Raw genomic sequence first — 18560 nt, 5'->3', positions numbered from 1 at the left:
TGCCTCTTTGAACTGCTGCGGTCAGGCAAGCGATACCGGAGACTCATGGCAAGCACAGGGAAGCTTCTATCCCCAGACCATCAGGATGCTCAACGAACAATAACACTATGTAACAACCATCAAATGCACTCACAGCACACACATCCACACGCACACACTCACTTAAACAAACAACTCACTGCAGCACCAACTTTACACACTTTAGAACACCTAAACACACTTTATATTTATTGGTAAAGAATTTGCACTACAACCCATACCTCATTACACCTTACTGTAAATTGTACCTAAATTGTACCTCATCCCATTTCTGCTTTGCACTATATAGTATATTAGTATATTGTATAGTATATTGTATGGTAACTCAGTTACTTCTACTCTGCATTGAACATTGTACATATGTACATACTGAACACTTGTGTCCACGTACGTGACTTCTATTTTTACTTGCTATACTTATTTTATTTTATACTTATCTATTTTTGTCTAGCACAGTCTCTGGAGCGTAACAGAAAGAAGCATTTTGTATAAAAGTATTCTGTACTTCTGTATGACAACTAATAAAGAAACTTGAAACTTGAACTTGTTCTCTGCCTGTGGTGCTTTCCCGTCACAAGCTGTCGTGTTCACTTTGCTACAGAACGAGCGAAGCCTCGAGACATTGGCTACATTGTTGCAACGCTGTTCGCCTACCGGTGAGCAGTGTTGTGCTAGTTACTGAAAAATAGTAACTCAGTTACTTTACTAGTTACTTCATTTCAAAGTAACTTCGTTACTGTACTAGTTACTTACACCCAAAAGTAATGAGTTACTGTGAAAAGTAACTATTTAGTTATTTAAAAAAAAATAAAAAATAAATTGCTCAAGTCCCATGCCCCATATACTCAAAATCGGTTGATCAACTTGACAGTTTCCATTCACATCACCGAACTCTGCTAAGCAATGTGGTCTAGAGCGTTTCATTATATATTCCCTCCCCGCTGTATGTATATTTCTCTCCCACCCACCCACCCCCTCCCTCCCCATCATATGTATATACTCTGTCAGGATCTAGGGGTAACAGTACTGTATATTTGAATACCGCTTATGTCACAAATGTATCAGTACTAAATACCTATATGTCCCTATGCCATAAATGTCATGTATGTTGTGTATGTCATAAATGTCTATATGAATTGAAAATGGGGGACCCTGATGGAAACAAGACAAACGTCTTTCTCAGGTCTGCATCCCCTTAACAATTGTATGTATTGAGCCGTACTGTATTGTACCCATTCTGCAATCTGTTAAATAAAGTTTTCATTCATTCATCCATTCATTAATTCATTCATAACCATCTTGCAGCGTTGTTTAAGATATCAATCAAAGCATTGCAACGTTAGAATAGTTAGGATATCAATTGTGCATGAAAGGACTATATTTATATTGTTTGATTAGTATTATGAGATTCCCTGGCAGATTTCGTACTGTATAAGTGTTCAACTTGAGTTTCAGTGAACACATTGCACTCACCGTCACCAGTCTGCGGTGGTCGAGATGTAACGTTAGTCCAGTTGACTCCAGCAGCCCTTCAAACATGTTCTTTATCTCGTTTCCATGTTGTATATTAATTATCTCTCCAAGTAGTTGCTAAATGGTTTGTTAGTTCGTTATTATTACTGCGTTCTTATTATGTAGATTCATAGCGAGCGTCCTCTTGTTGTTTACTGTAGAGAGCGTCTATTTCTTTCAGAACGTCAGTGGCCAATCAGAAGTGCGAAAACCAGAATGAGGCTACGGAAAGAAATAATAATAATAATAATAATAATAATACTTCGTCTTATAGCGCCTTTCAGTCTACAGTAAACAAAACAAACGCAGGCGAAATAAGGACGCTCGCTATGAATCTACATAAAAAGAACGCAGTAACGAACTAACAAACCATTCAGTAACGTAAGTAGCGTTACTGAATTTCAAAAGTAATGCGTTAGAGTACTAGTTGCGGCAAAAAGTAACTTCGTTTCTGTAACGCGTTACTTTGTAACGCGTTAGTCCCAACACTGCCGGTGAGTGATACAAAGTATCGGAATATACGCGCCTGACAAGCAAACTGTTTCCCGAGTGGTCAGTGGAGGAAGAAGATAATTGTGATGTGGAGTGGTGAATGATATTAACTGTGTGGAGCTGTGGATTATAAGAACGGTATCCAGTAACCCAGTAAACTGTGGAAGATTTGAGCACAGTATTCTGGACGCTCCTCCCTCTGTGAACTGCCTCTCCTTTTTATCTTGTGGAGGATATGTAAATTGTGCATTTTGACTGTAACCCACAAACGGGGGGACTTTGCTTTCGCTGGCTGTGTTCTCCATTTCAGGCGGGAGGACATTACTATATGCCCTCGCTTGGAGTATACAAATTCCCCGTTGCCGACAGAACGTTTTTAGCCCGAAGGGCTACGAAAGCGGGAGGGGGAGGAGTCTTCCCGGCCCTCACCTTCGGGCTCCGGTCTTATAATTTTTTTGTATTGTTTGTACCTCAGCGCTGCTACTGCCCCAACCGTATAGGCTAGTATGTGGAGAGGAGCATTCTGGCTGTTAGCCTAACCCTTAGTGTGCAACGTCACCCACTACCCTACAGCCCCCTTATCTTTTATATATATATTATTCAGTGTTCATTATTATTAGTCATCATTATGTGCCGTGCCTCCCTGGGATAAATAGTGTGATATACGCCCAGGCTTTTGCCGTGAAGTGTGACAAAGTGTGCAGGGATATTTTGGACGAGTAGTGTGATAGTGTCCAGACCTATATGTGCATTGTGCAGTGCAGCACCTTCTCTCACGTGTGTAGTGTTTTTAGAGGCAGGACAGGTAGGTGGGTGGGAATGGCAGGTGGGGGGGTTGACATATAGTGCAGGAAGCGCTTCCTTTTCTCAACTACCCTATAGGCCTAAGGGCATGGTATTTTAGTTAGTCTAGTTAATCGTTATTTAAATAAACTTATGAATTTGTGTGCTATATATTATATTCCTGTAATGAAGTGTGATATATTGTTTCTTGAACATTCTCTTGAACAGTCTGTTTGTGGTCTTGGGGAAATCTATGTTTGGTAGTTCAGCTGAGCCCTTTGGGAAGTGCATTTGTGTGTTTGCACATTTAGTTATAGACTTGGGTGCTTCCTTTTTGGCGGCTGGGTGGCGCAGCGGACATTGCGCTCGTCACCAATGCAATAATAATAAATAATAATAATGGATTGGATTTATATAGCGCTCTTCACTGACCCAGAGCGCTTCACAGAGTCCATTATTCGTTCATACACAGTCATACCGGTGGTGGTAAGCTACAATTGCAGCCAGAGCTGCCCTGAGGCAGACTAACGGAAGTGTGGCGAATAATCATCGCCTACGGCCCCTCCGACCACCACCAACATTCATTCACATGCATACACATTCATACGAGGCAAGTAGGTTAAGTGTCTTGCCCAAGGACACAACGGCAATGGGATGGACATGGGCTTGAGCGGGATTCGAACCACCAACCCTTCGATCATTGGACGCCCCGCTCTACCCCTGAGCCAAAGCCGCGCCACCAATGCAAGAGACTTGACTTACTTAAGCCTTTGCACTCCCTGCGGAGCATAGGCCACTGACTATTTCTTTCCATGTTGCGCATTTTTGGCCTCCCGAACGATGTTGTGCCATCCCAGTCCAGCCTCTTTCATTTCCCCTTCCCAAGAACGCCGCCAGGTGTTTCGAGGCCTGCCGCATTTCCTCTTTCCAGGTGGGTTCCATCGTAGGGCTTGCCGGGTGATGTTTGTGTCTTCCTTTCTCAGGGTATGGCCTATCCGCTCCCACAGGTCCAGATTTGTAATGACATTTGGCCATCTCACTCTTAGAATGCGGCGGAGGCAGGAATTTATGAAGGACTGTACTTTCTGATTCAGCCCTACGGTTGTCTTCCAGGTCTCTGAGCCATACAGGAGGACTGATTTAACATTGGAGTTAAAGATCCTCAGCTTTGTGTTGGTTTTTATTTCGCGAGACCTCCATACTCGACCAAGTAGGTTGTATGCCGTTCTTGGTTTTCCGATTCGCACTCTGATGTCTTCTTCTGTGCCACCCGCTGTATCTACTACGCTCCCAAGGTACGTAAAGGAGTTAGTTTCTTCGATGGCCTCTCCCTCTAGTTCAATGTTTTGCTGGCACTTTGTGTTGATTTTCATAATCTTGGTTTTCATGCAAGAGACACCGGTATCGAATCCGGCTGTCAGCGTTGCCTCCGGCTTGGGCCGGCCGCCATACTGGCTCAATTGGCAGTCAGCGGGAGGAGAGTCGATGGGTGGTAGTCTGGTCGTTGTAAACAGCGACTCCTACAGGTCGGTCAGGGCGCCTGCACAGCAAAATGGCGGGGACAGTGTGAGCCTCCTACACGTTACTCCTCGCCAATGAGAGTCCGCGCTGGCAGGTGAAAAGATGTGACTGGCTGCCTCCACATGTATCGGAGGGGACATGTGATGGGCTTCTATCCTACCTACGACCGGCCAGTGGGGGGCACATGCGAGCAACGATCAGGACAGGGGAGGGAGAATTGGCATGAGAGGTAAATTGGGATGGGAGAAAAATCACAGAAAAAGGAGGAGAAAAAGTAGATTAAAAAAAAGACTTGGGTGCTTCCCATTGGGGTCTGGTGACACATGTGCGCAAGTGATTGGGAGAGAAATGTAGAGGGACTCATTGTAAGCATGGCTATTTTTTCACCTGCTATGATGACCTTAAATTATTATTGGTTGCTTTAGGCAGCTCACAATGTGGTCTGTTGTCTCCACTTACTGTATGACTGTATGTCATGCTCTTGGCCACAATTTAGACTCAACACTGCAAGATAAGTTGCAAAGGAGAATAAGAGAGGGAGAGAGTCAGAGTGAGACTGATTATGAGGTAAAGTGCCAGACAGCACACCAAAAACACGTGAACGTGGCTCGGATGTGCCCTTTATTTTTTGTGGAGCACCTGCTTCCCAAAATTGTTCGGGTTGTTATTCTGCCTTCTAACATGTGAACTTCAATGGAAATTCGTACATGATCATACATTCCACAGTGTTACTAAGTAATACTAGTGTATGCCGTCACAATCACTAATCGCCAGTTATTGCATTCATTTTTATGACAATCATGTCTCATATTACTAGCAGCCAGTGTTAATTTTGGCAGCTATTTTCATTTTAGTTTTAGTCTTAGTCATGTGTCAAGAGCTCCTTTTTCGTCTTCATCATATTTAGTCATCTGCATTTATTTTTCGTTTAGTCAGTTTTAGTCAACTAAATGTCTGAGCATTTTAGTCTTAGTCAGTGTTAGTCTCGATTTTGTCTTTTTTGTTTTTGTCTAGATTTAGTCGCAGAAAACTGATGATTTTTGTCTAGTTTTCGCTAATGAGAAAAAGGCATTTTATATTTTTATATTGTAAATAATGCAATTCTATTTATTAAGTATAGTCTAGCCAAAACCCTATCAGCTGATTCACAATAAGTTCAGTAGAAGGCTAGAAGCCCAATAGTAACCAAACATTCCTTGAAATGGTCAATAGATTCAGAAATAGTCAGACATGGAATGGAACATATTCTGATTTAAATTGCTTATTTTATTTTTTAACCAACAAAGGAACATTAGGATAGTGTAAATACACAGTACACACTGATTGCAATTCTCACTGGGACCTACTGTACAAATTTCACACACGTCACACACACATTCCCTTTTGTCCCTCGAGTCGTACCGTAGATCGCTGACGTCACTTTAAACTTAAAATGGCGGGCCCCATCAGAGCATTTCGCTAATAACATTAGCTTAGCGAACCTGCCACTGCACTTCTATGTGCATAAAGTGTGGTAACAAAATATCACAGCCCCTAAGACTGGGAGCGTTCTAACTCTACTGAGCATGTACCCAACATTATATGAAAAATAAAAAGTCATTACAATGTTTTAGTGCACTTCAAGCGCTAAAGGGATTCATAACTTATAGCAGGGTCAATCTCAGTGTTAGTACTCGTCTGTTTCTTTTCTTTTCATACCAACATTACCTTTTTAAGTGAACGTGGTCTTGTCCTTGTTGTATCCATGTGTAATGTTGATAGTAGTGGGTGTACACAGATGAAAGAGAGCAAGTCTGTGTCTGGGATATAGGTCTAGCCTAGCCATCCTCTCAGCCTCTGTTGTCTTAAATGCTATGTTCTTTTGGTAGAACTGTTCGGCTGCCGCAGGAGTGTTGAGAGAGTAGCAGATTCCGTTCATGGTTATTGGTATAAGCTGTAGTCATGGGACCTGGGACATGGTTTTTAGCCTCACGTATGTTATGTAGCTTGGCTTTTAGCCATAAACGCTGCTGAACTTAATCCAGAAACGGAAATGGGAAATACTGAAATAATAACGTGACTTATTCTAAAAGTTATAATTATTTTGTCTCATCTTGTTTTAGTCAACATAAATTAAGAGAGAATTCGTCATGGTTTTTGTAAACTACATTTTTGTGTCCTCAGTTGTGGTCAACGATATTTAATTAATAATTTAGTGATGTTAGCGTCATATGGTCTTCAATAACGTGACATCACGTCTCGTTGTCGTCGCGGGAAAAAGCTTTGTTGACGAAGATCTTTCGTCATCAATTTCGTTGACAAAGCCTACATGAAGGGGTGAAGTCTGAGCTTTCTGATCAAACCGATATTAAACGACTTCAGAAATGACAATGGGCTAAAATGAGCTCTCCTAGGGTTTGTGTCCGTACCTCTCTCATCTCCTTTATCTTGGAGCCTCCTTTGCCTATGAGAGAACCACACTGGCTGGCTGGCACTACCAGACGAAGGGTGACCGGGGGTTTGCTAGTAGCCGGACTGTTGCTCATGGAATTGATTATGTCCTGGAAAATAAGAAATTTGTTAAATATCAGATTTACAGCCATAATAATCCTCACAGACAACTATTACCATTTGAGATTGTGATGATGAAAACAGCCGATACATTTGGGTCTAGATATGTATTCATGGTATTCTTGTGTCATTCCATCCAATATGGCACAATACCAGAGCTCATTGGCCATAGTTGTCATTTAATGATAACCTGTTATTTGATTACAATGATATTATGTACCTGCCAAGATGTCTGTGATGGAATGCTATGTGGGGCTATTGTGAGAATTTTTTTTACCTTGTTGTGACTGTGACTGAGTATCAGTGTTTGAAAATGTTCAACACTTATCTTATCTTATCTGCCCAGAGTTGACATGCAGTGAGACAATTTCAGTCAGTTATTTTTCTTTACCAGGCACCTAAGGACAAGTTTCAGCATTGGCAAGAGTTTGTTATTATTGTTATTTGTATTACAGGTGTAATATTTCCCCCCAATGTGGCATGTGTCAGGTGGAGTAACAAAAGTAACAAACTAATATTTTAAATGGCAAAGTATCCATTCAGCTGAAAAACCATTAGGATTCTTCTTCCACTAGCAGCAAGCTAGCTTGTCAGTTTGCGGGTAGAAAAAACGTTTATTTTTTCACAATGTGACAAATGTCAGGTGACTAAAAACAACCCACATTAATTCTAAATGTTCCCATATTATGCCCACATGCACATTAATATGAATAGATGTACAGATGTGTGATAGCAAGAAGAGCACCATAGTTCAGACGGGGAGGGAAAACCCAGATTTCTCTCAGATGGACATGTTGCACACATGTTGAAAGATGGCTGGCCTACTTTCAGCATCTCCCCCTACCTCCTCAAACTTGTAGGCAATCATGGCAAAAGCCTTAAAGATGGCATCTGTTGGGCCGGTGATGGTGACAATTCTCTCTGGGCAGTTGCCCTCAGAAATGTTGATTCGTGCTCCGCTCTGGGGGAGAAAGAAATAGACAGGGATATTGTCATGGGAGCCTTTTTAGGTCAACTCACATTAGTGCACTGCAACCCTGCCCGAGCCCGACGGGGCCCTACCCGACCCGACGGGTTCGGGCTGGGTAGGGCTTTGTTTTTAAATAAATAATTCGGGCTCGGCCGGGCCGGGCAGCGGCGTCTTTTATTTTTTTTGCATGCTCTCTATACTCATATAACTAGGGTTATAGGATAACCTTAAGTTTCGTTTTCCTTAAGTTTCATTTTCTCTTTTGCGCCAGCTGTCATCAGAGATCAGAGAGTCAGAGCGATGGATTGCGATGGATAAGTTAACAGATATGGAATTAGGGAAAGGGAGAGCTTTTGAAAGTTCCCAATGCATCTGAGAAAACTGGATTTTTGGAAACATTGGATGTAATTACCGCAGGGAGAATTTTAGGACAGTAGAACAGTGCTGAACAGGACATCAACGGTGGATGGTGGTGGACAAGAGCAGACCGAAGTGGTTCAATAACTTCAATTCATGGTTGAAGTTGGAATATAGCCAGTTGGCGAACATTTTAATTTGTTCTTGGATGTAGCAGCTGGTTGGCGAAGTTTTGTTAACGTTATTCAACGCCAGACGTTTTTGTTGCTGACGTCAACAGCGTGGTGAGTCCTGAATTATTTATTATAATTGGCTACTGCGGTCAAGTTTTTTCTGTATACTTTTGTGTCATGATGATGACATTAATGTTTTAGTCTGTGTCTGCCAGTACCTCTGTATACTCGCGACATCGGATTCGGTAGCATAGCAGTGATTTTGGACTGATTGTGATGAAGCACCGTGTCAGTCTAACGCGAGCGCTGGGAAATAGAGGGCAGGCATTTGTGAAACAGGCTATAGAATGCTCGTTAGTTTTCAGCGTGATGTGTTATTTACTTAGACCTATTGGACATTTTCGTTTTTGTTTATTTATTAAGTTAATATATAAAAAACAAGCTAATTGATGTTGAATCACGTAGTCGGCGTTCTAACATACGCATCCTGGGCCTGGACGAATCCCTGCACAGCAACCGTCCCAGTGTCTTTTTCGCGGAGGTCCTGGTGGAAATCATGGGGAAAGATGTCCTCGCTACACCACCGGAGCTTGACCGATGCCACAGGACGCTAACACCCAGACCAGCACCAGGCTCCAGGCCTAGGGCCGTAATTGCCCGCTTACATCACTACAAGATCAAAGAGACTATTATCCTGGAAGCTCGCAAGAGGAGAGGGAATCTGACATACAGAGGGAAACCAGTCTCTATCTTCGAAGATTATCCCCCCGAGGTGGTCGAGCAACGATCACAATACCGAGATGTCATGGGGCCCCTGTACAAGCGCGGATTTAAACCATCGCTCCAGTTCCCTGCGAGGCTAATCATCCGAACCAAGGAGGGCAGGCTGCATCTACCATCGCCCAAGGACGCCGTGGACTTCCTGAGGACCCGGCCCAGAGGGACCTCGACACCGGTTTCGCCAGGGCGAGACGCGGACCCGACACCGGCTTCACCAGGGCGAGACGTGGGCATGACGCTGGCTCCACCGGGGCGAGACGCGGACCCGACACTGGCTTCACCATGGCGAGACGTGGGCCTGACGCTGGCTCCACCGGGGCGAGACACGGACCCGACACCAGCTTCACCGGGGCGAGACGCGGACCCGACGCTGGCTCCACCGGAGCTGAACGCGGACCCGACACCGGCCTCATCAGATCCTGACGTGGTAGTAGCGATGGACCGTTAGCATACTGCTACGGCTATCACACAGAAAGGGGTCGCATTTGATATCTTATTACATATGTGAGTATGGATGAATACTTGACATTAGGCCTCGCCTGGAAAGTTATCTTTTTATTTTTCTCTCGCTATCTGACATAAGGGGAGGAGGGGGACAAGTATGTTGTATATGCCTGTTGTACTGTTGCACGACTATAGCCACGGGCTAGGTTGCTAACTGTTAACGTTTCGGAAGGAGCGGGACCTATTCTATTCTGTTTCGGATATTTCTGCCACGCTTATAACTTCTGCGCGATATACCAGCTCCCGGCCATGTTTTTGATCATTGCCACCGGGATGCATTTACTGTTGATTACACGTCGAGCGAGATGGGGTCTCGTGGCTGCGCCACCTGTTTGACTCTCAACCGGTTCATGCAACCCGCATGGCTCCCATGAATGTTTGCTGCTGACAATGTGCTCGCGGGAGCGGCGGGCGGCCCCCGGCACAGCGCCCTCCTCTGGTGGGGAGGCATAACTGTGTAGGGTCGAACCAGCGTCAGGGGAGATAACAGTCTCGCGGACAGGGTATCGCCCCCTCCCGGCCTGGTGGAGGTACTGCGCGCCTGTTTTGTCGCAGCATGCCTGGCAGATACACCCCCCCCCCCCCCCCCCCCTTTTACCGACAGTTCTGGGTTCCAGCCGTTGACCTTACTATTGGCTTATGGTTCAATTTGATTTGTTCTTGTTTGCTTTACACTCTGAGGCACTTTTGTATACAGGGAAATGTGGCAGTTGGCCACGGAGATGGTTCTACGAGTGGTAGGTTTGAAGTCTCTGGAAATGTTGGTGAGTCCCTGTGATGTTGGGGAAAGACCCACCGGTCCCATTTATATGTTTTTTATGTCATTAATATATGTTTTATGTATGGCTCAAAATACGTGTGCATAGTGTTTAAGTTAAGTGAATTCTACATGCCCACAGGCTTGCCCAGGTCTGCCCCACCTACACGCCCTTCAATGTTCTATGGCTACGGCTAACTCTGAGAGCTTCAAGCTCTGCTCCTGGAATGTTCGAGGCCTGCAGAGGTTGGCTAAGAGGAAGGCGATTCTGACCTTTTTAAGGAGGGAGAATGTGTCGATTGCTTTTTTACAAGAAACTCATATGGGGCCGAACGACACTGCTAAACTCCAAAAGAGCTGGGTAGGACAGGTCTTTGCTACAAACTATTCTACGTTTAGTAGGGGCGTGGCCATATTGATCAATAAAAATCTCCCCTTTAGACTTATAACTTCCTCTGTGGATAGCCAAGGTCGCTATGTGATTAACAAAGGGGTTCTTAAGGGTAAAGAAATGACATTTATGAATGTATACTGTCCCCCAGGCTATTCCCCTGACTTTCTATCCAAGATATTTGCTGAATTTAATGGCCTGGCCTCTGAGAACGCCTTTGTGGGCGGATACTTTAATTGTCACCTCATACCGTCTCTTGACAAACTCCCACCCAGTCTGGCTCCCCCCTCTAGGCAAGCAAAGATGCTCACCTCCCTATGCAAAGACGCTGGATACTCAGATGTCTGGAGAACCCTTTGCCCATCCGAACTGAAGTTCACCTTTTTTAGCGGCCCACACAAGAGCAACAGTAGAATAGACTATTTCTTCATCCCTTCCTCTAAGCTCTTTCTAGTATCGTCCTGCACAATCGGAAGCATCGTTCTATCGGATCACGCCCCTATATACCTGGTCTACTCCCTGTCAGAAGAGAGAGCGCTGTCGAGGCGTTGGCGCCTCAACCCATACCTCCTCAAAGATGATATATTTGTCTCCTATTTCGAATCGGAATTTAAAATGTTCTACTCAATTAACTTTCGCTCTACGGATAACCCGTCTCTACTCTGGGAAACATCTAAGGTCTTTTCTCGTGGACTGATTATATCTTATGTATCATCCAAGAAGCGCAAGAAAAATGAACAATGTAAACTTCTTGAATCCAAACTAGCCAACCTTGAAAATCAGCATGTTTCAAACCCAACCCCCGGCTGTGCTTATGGAGCTTACGGCCACCAGAGCGGCGCTAAACACTCTTCTGATCCAGGACGCCGAATATTCTCTTAAATTTGCCAAACAGAGAATGTACTGTGGTATAATATGTCCTCATGTGAATATATCCCCCTCCCCTGTGTTCCCTTTACCTGTGCCCCCCCCCCCCCCTCTCTGTGGAATAATCACCCCCCTCCCCTGTGTCCCCAAACCTGTACCCCCTCCCCCCCATCTGACCTATCAAATGGGACCACACACCCCCTTTGTTGAACTATAAAGGGCTCTTCCCGACCACAATTGAGGCTTCTTACCTGGGTAATTTCAGCTGATCACCTGGGGCGAGAGCCTCAGCCATTCTCTCTATGTATTCTATCTGTTTGGTTAATAAACCTTGTTATTATCCAAACCTCGGTTGACTGAGACATTCTTCATCAGGATATCCACAAATATCCCACAATTGGCGTCTACGAACTTGTGACGGACTTTTTGCGTCCTCCCGGCGTGCTGTATCATTCAACTATACAGAGAAAAGTGAGTATAATAGGATGGTCGACAAAATGTATCGAAAGGAATTGAAACCTTCCCGCTTTTCTCTGTGCCAGGTGAATATTACAGAATGTTGTCAAATATTGAGGTCATGGCTGAGTAGGAATAATGTGCATTAATATATCTGATCTGTATTGAGAATCGTTACCAGGGCGCGCGTGCACCTGGGTCCTTTATCAGGCGGTTCTGAGAGGATGGGTTATAGTGCTATTCCCAAAAGTTTAGGCACACAGGTTGAAGTGCTATTCCAGGTCGAGTCGGAGCCGACCAAAAGTTAAGGCACACAATACAGGTTGTTGGATTGCTACCCCAAGTCTAATTCAGACAAAAAAATAGGCAACAAGGCAAGAAACGTGGGCTTATTATGATGTGATATCCTTGGAAAACGCTACTCTGTTAAAAACGTTCTGTGATTCCTTTGCAAAGAGGCGGGAAGTAGGACCGAGAAGCTGATAGAATCATAATTAGAAATTACCAGAGTAGCGTCATAATATTCATTGTTTCAACCTCAAACTAAGCTCACAATCTTTTCCATTCCTGAAAACGATGTATTTTGGATTGAATTAACCAATTGATCAATACAGATAGCGGGAAGATGATCACGCGATGTCCTAGTTAGTACATGATTACGCGATGTCCCGGGAGTACGTAAATGTACATTAAACGGGACATCAGTCGCGGAAAGTACATTAAACAGGACGTTAGTCGCGGGTTAAGAGGCCGAGAGTATGATTAAAAGGTATATATAATCTAATATATCGCTGGTAAATTTCGAAGTCAGGTTCGGTCGTTATGGTTTTAATAACGATGTGTAGTTATATATCAAGGGTATTAATGCCTTGTCGCAACAGATGTTGGCCGACTAAACGTAAAGCGATCCAATACAGTCAGATATACACACACGTTAACTTATATGTATTAATGTTTGTTTGTCTGTTTAAGTCTCGTTTGTATGTGCACAAGTATTATAGGACCCGTCGCGTTGCTTTATTGAGTCAAGAACCGGCTGCGGATAGCGCGACGAGCATTGAGAGACAGTTACCGTTATGCAAAGAATAACATTGAAGTGCAGTTCACGGGAACAAACTAGGATAGTAATTTCCGGATTCCGCAGAACACCGGCCCACGGGAACAACCATTTGGGGAAGTATAGTTTTATCGTTTCAGTTTGTTTACGTTTCACATATGCACAGGCGCGTTCATTCGGTAACAAAACGCTGGTATAGGAATTCCAGGCTATTGAGAGCTCGTGGAAAAATACTGTATGAATTGCAAAGCGTTATTTCCGAGGTGAATGAGAACACACGAACGTCGCATGGAGCAATGACGTGACGCTATTATTATTTTATATTAAACTATCCATAAGCGAACGTAAAGTGTAATGTACCCAAGGCCAAGGGTGCGTGAAATCCACGTGTAGTATATGTTTTATTTGTATATGTATGTGCGCGCTGCTATTGGAAAATGTTGAGTTGAGGTGGCGAGATGCGGGTTGCTGACGACACGTAACGGATCCAACCCAACACAACAGCTGTCCCCGGTGAGTATGACAATCATAAATATAGATGCATTGATTGATTGAAAACTTTATTAACAGATTGCAGAATGGGTACAATACAGCACAGCTCAATACACAATTGTTAAGGGGATGCAGACCAGAGAGAGACTTTAGTCTTGTTTACATCAGGGTCCCCCATTTTCAATACCAGATTTGTTTACATCAGGGTCCCCCATTTTCAATTTATCAGAACATATTATGACATACATGACAGACAGATAGTCAGTACTGCTACATCTGTACATTTATGACATACCAGATTTGCAAATTCAGTACTTTTTGTGATACAAAATGAGTCAAGAAAAGAGAGTCATTTGACGTAGAAACTGTACATATACACAACTATCAGTTAAAGCAAATTACAACTATCTCAGATCACTTGAGTGTTTATGTGCTTTAATTTACACATTATAAGTCACATAAAGCTAATTACAATGTCTGTTTCAGAATTATAATACATCTGTGGGCGTACCGGTCATACTGACCATGGGAGCTAAACAAACACTTCCGGTTCCCAATATATGGCAGTACAGGAATTGTAGTCCACATAAACAGCGTTAGATTAGACTTTATAAGCTTTCAATGTTGAAAACTTGGAACACAAACAACATAGATCATGTTTAAAAGTAAGATGTTTAGGTTATATTCACTTGAGTTAATGTGTTTATCTAAAGAACCAATGAAAGATAACTAGCCCTTTCCATTGTAAGACATTTTAAACATGATTCAAAATGTGTGGGTCCACATTCATATGCTTGTGTACATATGCGATATGATTGATAAATGATAACACTATCATTACATCCAAGAACGGGATGGATGAGATCTAGCTAATGTTTGTTGAGCACACAGACAGTCAAAGAGGATTCACCCAGGTTTTAGAAAAGAGTGGAAAATTAACATGTGTTTGTATTTACAGATCTGGCTCTGAGGCGAGATGCAAAACAGTGAATGACTACACCCAAATTGTATCACAAAAGACAGAAAATCCAACAATTTGCATGTCAACCGAGAGACAGTGCAGAGCTGAGAGACAATCGATTGACCATTTGGAACAAATCTACATCCAAAACACCCACATGCAAATTCTTCAGAGTGGGCACTTGGGAGACAAAGCAATGCAAATGCCTACACTCGTGACCACAGACTTGATGAACTCGCCTGGCGGTGGATGGCAACAGAGAACCACTTAATTAACATGAATTAGACACCGGTGATGAATTTGCAGTTATGAAAATCTACCTAACTCCCATACTAACAATAACTAACCAGTCGTTTTCATCATCTCTTTTCAAGAAGCACATGCATTAGAGAAGTGCCCGAGATGAAAGATTAATGATGAAAACAACTACTTACAATCCCCTCCTTCTATTCTCTGTTTATAACCAATAACATGCATGACTATTCCTTAGACTATTCTTTTAACAACTAATAAATTTCCATGACTGCAAAAAATATCAACCACAAAATTGAAACACAATTATCTAAATGTACAAGGTATACACATACATTGATCATTTAGCTGACACTGTATGACAGGACATCAAAAAGGGCACAACTCTATCAGCTGAGTAACAATGTTCATCAAAGTGTTGAGTGCCACAGTGTAGGTTAGTTTTATTAGTGTTGAGTGCTACAGTGTAGATTAGTTTATTAGGACAAATGCATGACAGTAAGGTTAGTTAGGGTTAGATGATAAGAAATGATTGTTTTTCAAGCAAAAATTAACTGGCTACCTAGATTTTATGTTTTTTCCCCATGCTATGCTATGGTGAGCCATACTGAGATGTGAAGAACAACCGAGAAGTCATGGCGAGGTAAGTATCTTGAAGAAGCACACCATCGTACGCGGCCTGAGATCACGAATTGGTGAGAGGACAGGACGAGTGAGACGATGCGCGACCTGAACCACGAAGCTGCGGACACAACCAATGACGATTCGGACAATAAGAAGAGATCTAAAGACGATAAAGGGCGAGAATGTCTCCTTCACTATCGCAGCAAGCGGGCAGCCAGAGAGACGGTATAGGATTACTAATGCTTTCACCAGCCAAGAAATAGGCCTGTCGCAGTACACCTACCCCATCGCCAAGCTGATGGATAAATATGTGCACCTGCGTCAACTACCTATCCCGCTCATAGACGGTGCCACCCTGATCCTGCTGTGTTACTGTTTGACCCTGCTGATAGGCTCCGACCATGCAGACCTCATAGTCCCGATAGACCGGGTCCACACAGGGCCCAGAGGCTGTCCTGCAGCAGTCGAGACCCGCCTAGGATGGACATTACAAGGCTCCCTCGCTAAGTCTCTTAACCGAACAGCAGCCACTAGCTGCCTCCACTCCAGAGTGACAGAAGAAGACACCACCCTCCTACAGCATGTCGAGAGGCTATGGACACTAGAGACAATGCCCTTTAAGAACGAAAAGAAAGACATTCGTTCCAAGGAAGACATTTACGCCATAGCACTCCTCGAGCAAGGGACAAAGAGAGTCAAAGTCAACGGAGTGATGAGATACGCAACTCCACTCTTGAGGCGAGAGGGTATGCCCACCTTCCACGCCCCAAAAGAAGCGACGGAGCGGTATCTATTGAACACAGAGCGGCACCTAGCCAGAGACCCCGCTCAAGAGACTGTGTACCGCGCTGAGATTAACAAGCTAATCACAGCAGGACACATAAAGAAAATTGACAACCAGAGGCGACGACAACAACCGTGGGAGAACCATCCAACCCAGCCCACAGACATCCCCAAGAAAGTGGAGCAGAGGACCACGAAGGAGACTGACCAAGGAGACACTGACGAAGAGGAGATCAACCTTTGACGGCCTCCACCCCGGCACTGCAGACCAAACCCATCACCTGCGGATGGGAACCAAAGCCCCGACCATCAAGGTGGATTCCCATGACAAGATTGTCATCCGTGTGAGAGAGAGCGTCCTACTGACTAGCCACTACACCGGCGGGCCCTCGCCCTCCATCAAGTGGTACCGCAATGACGAGGAGAGGACAGCGAAACCAGCACAACACATTCAAAAACGCCCGCCCCCTCGCCCCTCTAGTACCGCGATGACGAGGAACAGTTGACTGCTACCGGTGACCCTTGACAAGGTACACAGGGAGCGGACGGCGACCTCCTGTAGGCCCCCTCTGAATAAACGACGACCAGTGAATATTCCCGACTGCATCATCAAGAAGAGACACATAGCAAATGAGACTGTCTTACTGCCACACGACAGGCTCACAGAAACATCAACTGAATGTACGATACGTTCAACACACAGCAGGTCACACAGAAGGACACATCCCCGACCGAGAACAGATGATCAACACTTCACAGCAACTGTCAGATTCACAAACAAGAACGTTAGGTTATGACTATAACCAAGTTCTGTTAGTTAGGGGCGATGCTTGGCATCGCCTTCTGCACTATCTCGCGTACGTGCACGCGTACTGAATAAACCACAAATGTACCTCTAATACCAGTATTAGTCTGACCACACCCCTCATCAGCTTACCTTCATAAGCAGGTGTGTGGTCACCTGCTCTCCTCCTTCCCAAGCTTTCACCACAAGGTGAGGACAAGGGCTGCAGCGGCGTCCGATGCCAAGCATCGCCCCTAACTAACAGAACTTGGTTATAGTCATAACCTAACGTTCTGTATCGTTAGTGGCTTAGCTTGGCATCGCCTTCTGCACAAGGGAGGCCAAGCGGAGCCACTTGGCTGACAAATACACCCCGCTGACAGCCCCCCAAAACCATCAGAACAGGGAGGGCCGAGCCCCCCCGACCCCCCCTAATGGAGGGTAGCCCCCCTATTAGGGACGTCACGGGAGGGCGACGGACCCGACCGTGCGAAGAGGCACTCAAGCAACTCAACGCACAGGGTGAGCAGACCGTGGCTTGACCCACGACTACACACACGCACAACCCGCATGCCACCCGGGAACGAACGGAGGAACAACCTCGTTACTGCCCCCAGAATCACGGGGTCAAGGGCAAACCCAACCCCGTGGCAAGGCCGTAGCAGCGGAGCACGAAGGAAGACCCAGACCCACCAAAAGGACTGGACTCCCTGGAATGGGGGCCCGGAGAAGTCCATGATGCCAGCATCAAGACCCCACCAGGTGGGCACGTAGTGCCCCGCCCCCCACATCGCCAGCGTATTCGGACAAAGGCCCCTCAGTTACTGCACCTGGTATTCCCAGGCGGAACCAACCAGGCCAGTAAGCCGAGCGGGCCCCGTCCCCCCAATAGTACACCGCCTGGCACACTGACCCTGCAGAATAGGCAGTCAGCATGGCCGTAAGCACACAAAAAAGGTTAACCAACGGAAGCAGGCAGCGCACCGGGGAAAAAACCAGGCAACAGGCTGTTAACCCTAGCCTGGAGACTGCGGACGAGACAGGCGCCAGAGGGGACAGCTGAACACAGCCGCCCCGGCGGAAGGAGCGTAAGCTGGCGGTGTTGCATGACCAAGCCTCCATTTAACAACCCCCACCCAGAGGGGTCGAGGCAGAGAAGGCTGACACGATTGGCAGACGTCATGAACGTGCAGGGGCACCCTCAACCGGTGAACCCGGGAGTTGACACTGCTCCAACACACCAGGGAATCAACCACCTCGGTGTTACCCAATGCGGTGGTTGTTCCTATAACCCCTCAAGAAAAAACTCCAAAACACACCTGCGGGTATACACCGGCTATACCGCAGTACAAGTGTTTCAGTTTCCAAAAAGGGTTAACCCAGGCCTACGGGTCGCAAACATCACTTCGGACCGGGCCTGGCGGTACGGGAAGCACAGGGTCACCAGAGGAGGTC

The 18560-nt window shown here is 45.1% G+C and overlaps 1 protein-coding gene across 6 annotated transcripts in view; it reads right to left on the bottom strand.

Moving 5' to 3' along the window:
• The window catches only part of pcbp3 (poly(rC) binding protein 3), a 124532-nt gene that overhangs the window by 88997 nt on the left and 16975 nt on the right, over window positions 1-18560 (bottom strand). For all 6 annotated transcript variants that reach the window (XM_084309716.1, XM_084309717.1, XM_084309718.1 and 3 more), the window contains exons 4-5: window positions 7742-7858; window positions 6756-6887 (exon numbers count right to left, since the gene is read on the bottom strand). In XM_084309716.1, coding sequence (XP_084165842.1) covers window positions 6756-6887; window positions 7742-7858 — 249 coding nt within the window. The remainder of the gene's footprint in view (window positions 1-6755; window positions 6888-7741; window positions 7859-18560) is intronic.

Source organism: Notolepis coatsorum (genome assembly GCF_963971535.1).
Source record: "Notolepis coatsorum genome assembly, chromosome: 3".
In the NCBI taxonomy this organism is placed as follows: domain Eukaryota; kingdom Metazoa; phylum Chordata; class Actinopteri; order Aulopiformes; family Paralepididae; genus Notolepis; species Notolepis coatsorum.
This window is presented reverse-complemented; position numbering and strand designations above follow the sequence as displayed.